Raw genomic sequence first — 3,684 nt, forward strand, 5'->3', positions numbered from 1 at the left:
CAAGAGACAAGAGCAATGAGTCCTCGCAGCAACACAAGGGCTCTGTAGGAGAGTACTAGGTGAAAGGGAGAGCAGCTTGGGAAAGAAGAAGCTCTGGGGCTCCTTGGCAGTGCTGCTGTACCAGGACACTTCTTCCCTCCACCCCTGCACACAGCCAAGTGCCCCTGCAGCTTCACTGCAGGTCTCTGAGGGAGGATCTCGGGCAAGCATATCACTGCAGGGTCGTTTCTTTTATTTAAATACACAGAGAGCCTGCCTCCTTGTTTACACCAAGTCCGGGAGTCACATGTAGGTACTTAAATGAAAGAATATGAACAAAGATATTTCTTTGTGGACAATAATTTCACAAGCAATATAAAGAAAAATATATACTCAAACAAAATAAAAAACAAACAAGCCTGTATCTGGGCCTTTAATGAGTTACATTATGAATGATATGCAGAAAAAGAACTAGACAGTGGGTTTGAGTGCATCCTCTGCAAGTTTGCAGGTGACACTAAACTCAGTGGTGCAGTTGATGCAATAGAAGGAAGGGATGCCTTCCAAGGGACCTGAACTAGCTTGTGAAGTGGGTCCATGAGAAACTGAAGATGTTCAGCAAGTGCAAGTGCAAGGCGTTACACCTGTCTCAGGGCAATCGGACACGAGGACAGACTGGAAGAAGAACGCATTGAGAATCATAGAATATCCTGAGTTGGAAGGGACCCTTAAGGATCATCAAGTCCAACTCTTGACACCGCACAGGTGCAGCCCTGCAGAGAAGATTCTTGTTCTCGTGGACATGAACTGTTTAACATGAGCCATCAGTGCGAGCTTGCATCTTAGAAAGCCAACTGCATCCCGGGATTCATCAAAGGATGAGAGGCTGGAAGGTCAAGGGAGGTGATTGTTCCCCTCTACTCTGCTATTGTGAGGCCCACTTGGAGTACTGAATCCAGGTTTGGCGCCCCAGCACAAGAAGGATGTTGATCTGTTAAAACAGGTCCAGAGGAGGGCCACAAAGATGATCAAGGAGCTGGAGCACCCCTCCTCTGAAGGAAGGCTGAGAGAGTTGGGTTGGTTTAGCCTGCAGAAGAGAAGGCTTTAGGGTGAATTCATTGCCTACAAACCACCTGTCTGAGCTGGAGCAAAAGCCCAGTGCAGGGAACGGTGGTTACGAGGGGCTGTCTGTGATGATTGCATCTTCTCAGTAATTAAAGGGGGCATAAGAAAAGATGGAGAACAACTCTTTGCTCAATCAAATAATGACAGGACAAGGGGGAATGGTTTTAAACTAAAAGAGCAGAGATTTTGATTAGAGGTTAGAAGGAAATTCTTCACTCAGAGGGTGGTGAGGCACTGTAAGAGGTTGCCCACAGAACTTCTGGATGCCCCATCCTTGGAGGTCTACAAGGCCTGGGTGGATGGGGCCCTGGCAAACTTGATCTAGTGGGTGGCATACTTGCCCAGGGTGGGGGGGTTGGAACTAGATGATCTTTGAGGTCTCTTCTAAACCAGGCAGTTCTATGTTTCTATGATTCTAAGGCAGTTTATTCCTTCTGAAAAACACTCATTCATCACTTTCCACACCGCATCTTTCAGCTCCTGGTTCCTCATGCTGTAGATGAGGGGGTTCACTGTTGGACTCACCACCGAGTACAGAACTGCCAGCAAAAGATTCAGGGAGGAGGAGGACATGGAGGGGGGCTTCAGGTAGGCAAATATGGCAGTGCTGGAGAAAAGGGAGACTACGGCCAGGTGAGGGAGGCATGTGGAAAAAGCTTTATGTCGGCCCTGCTGTGAGGGGATCCTCAGCACAACCCTGAAGATCTGCACATAGGACAGCACAAGGAAAACAAAACACACAAATAATAAAGAGGCACTAACCACAATAAGCCTAGCCTCTTTGATATAGGCATCAGTGCAGGAGAGCTTGAGGATCTGGGGAATTTCACAGAAGAACTGGCCATGGGCATTGCCTTGGCAGAGGGGAAGGGAAAAGGTATTGGCAGTGTGCAGCACAGCATAGAGAAAAGTACTGCCCCAGGCAGCTGCTGCCATGTTGACACAAGCTCTGCTGTCCATTATTGTCCTGTAGTGCAGGGGTTTGCAGATGGCAATGTAGCGGTCATAAGCCATGATGGTGAGAAGAGAAAACTCTGCTGCGACAAATGTGACAAACATAAAGACCTGGGTAGCACAACCGAAGAAGGAAATGGCCCTGGTGTCCCACAGGGAATTGGCCATAGCTTTGGGAACAGTGGTGGAGATGGACCCCAGGTCGATGAGGGCGAGGTTGAGGAGGAAGAAGTACATGGGGGTTTGGAGGCGGTGGTCGCAGGCTATGGCTGTGAGGATGAGGCCGTTGCCCAGGAGGGCAGCCAGGTAGATGCCCAGGAAGAGCGCGAAGTGCAGGAGCTGCAGCTGGCGTGTGTCTGCGAATGGCAGGAGGAGGAACTCAGTGGGGAAGCTGCTGTTGGACATTTGCTGCTTCTGGGCATAGCAGCCTATTTATGGAGGAATTTAAAGAGGCAAGTTAGATAGTGTTTTCTGAGCAAAACCTAAGCCATATCTCATTGAAACATCCTCAACAAGACACACTGCCTTTCCAGGGAAGAATACATGCTTCTGCCTGGAGCTTTTGATTTGGTTGCCTAAGAATGCCTAAGAGACCAGGTTAGTCAACTTTGCTCTCTGGAAGGGTCAGTACTGCCCTGTAGGTACATGATAAAGACCACCAGGGACTGGTGGTGGTCTCTGAGACAGGTACCTGCCCCAGGTAGCAGGCTCTGGGAAGCAGAAAGACTCCCCCCTACTCTTCTGGGTGGCCTCCTTCCTCCCACAGCTTCTCCCCACAGTGCCCTGGGCAGCTCCCCAGGCAGGCTGAGTGCTGAGCCTGGCAGGCAGCAGAGGCCCTGCCCCAGCACACAGCCCCTGGGGCACAGCAGGGACCCTGCTCTGCACCACAGCCCTGGACACCCCGTCTAAACGCCCAGCTGCACAACTTGCAGCTGGCCCCACAAGAAGGAAACCTCATGTTTTGTCCCTCTGACAGCTTTGGAAGGTAATCCCTGCTCTGGAATTTGTCATTTTCCTCTTATCCAAAAAAACTCCTCCTGAGCCCTGAGTCCTCCTGAAAGCTCCCATAGGCTGCGGGTTTTTCCAGCAAATCTGCAGATGGCACCAGGAACAACAGCTGTGCTGCCCTGCAGCCACAGACTTACCCTGTTCAGGGCTGTGAAGATTTCTCCTGCAGTGAGCTCTCAGCATCCCCCCTCCACACTGCCTTTAACATCTCCCTCCCTTTTCTCACTGCCCTTGTCCCCTGCAGGCAGTGCCCCCAGCCCTGCTGCTGTGCTGTGCAGAGGAGCTGCTCCTGGGCAGAGCTGTCTCTCTGCAGTGCTGCCCGCTTGCTATGAGCTCCCCTTGGGCCCAGGAGCCCAGGAGCCCAGCTCATCAGCACAGGGAGCTCTTGACAAGTCCCTGGGCCTCCAGGGAAATCAACTTTGAATCACACTCAAGCAGTCTTTTGGGATACAATCACTTCTCTAAAGTTTTGATCGGGATTTATTTCCAGTGCTGTCTTTGCTCCTAATTCCATAGAAGATGTTGGCAGGAGAATCATCTGTTCTTGTCTCATTATGTGACCAGACACCCTCAACGTGAAAGGCAGGGTGAATACCACCTCTTCCAAGCACTTGGAGA

At 50.8% G+C, this 3,684-nt stretch overlaps 1 protein-coding gene across 1 annotated transcript; it reads right to left on the reverse strand.

Moving 5' to 3' along the window:
- Nucleotides 1-1,503: 1,503 nt before the first annotated feature.
- LOC311216458 (olfactory receptor 14A16-like) lies at nt 1,504-2,463 on the reverse strand (the record flags this gene model as incomplete). Its single annotated transcript, XM_084297995.1, has 1 exon — nt 1,504-2,463. The coding sequence occupies one exon, from the start codon at nt 2,461-2,463 to the stop codon at nt 1,504-1,506; it is 960 nt and encodes a 319-aa protein (XP_084154121.1).
- Nucleotides 2,464-3,684: the final 1,221 nt, after the last annotated feature.

The sequence above is a fragment of the Netta rufina genome (assembly GCF_964035555.1).
Source record: "Netta rufina genome assembly, chromosome: 18".
Lineage (NCBI taxonomy): Eukaryota > Metazoa > Chordata > Aves > Anseriformes > Anatidae > Netta > Netta rufina.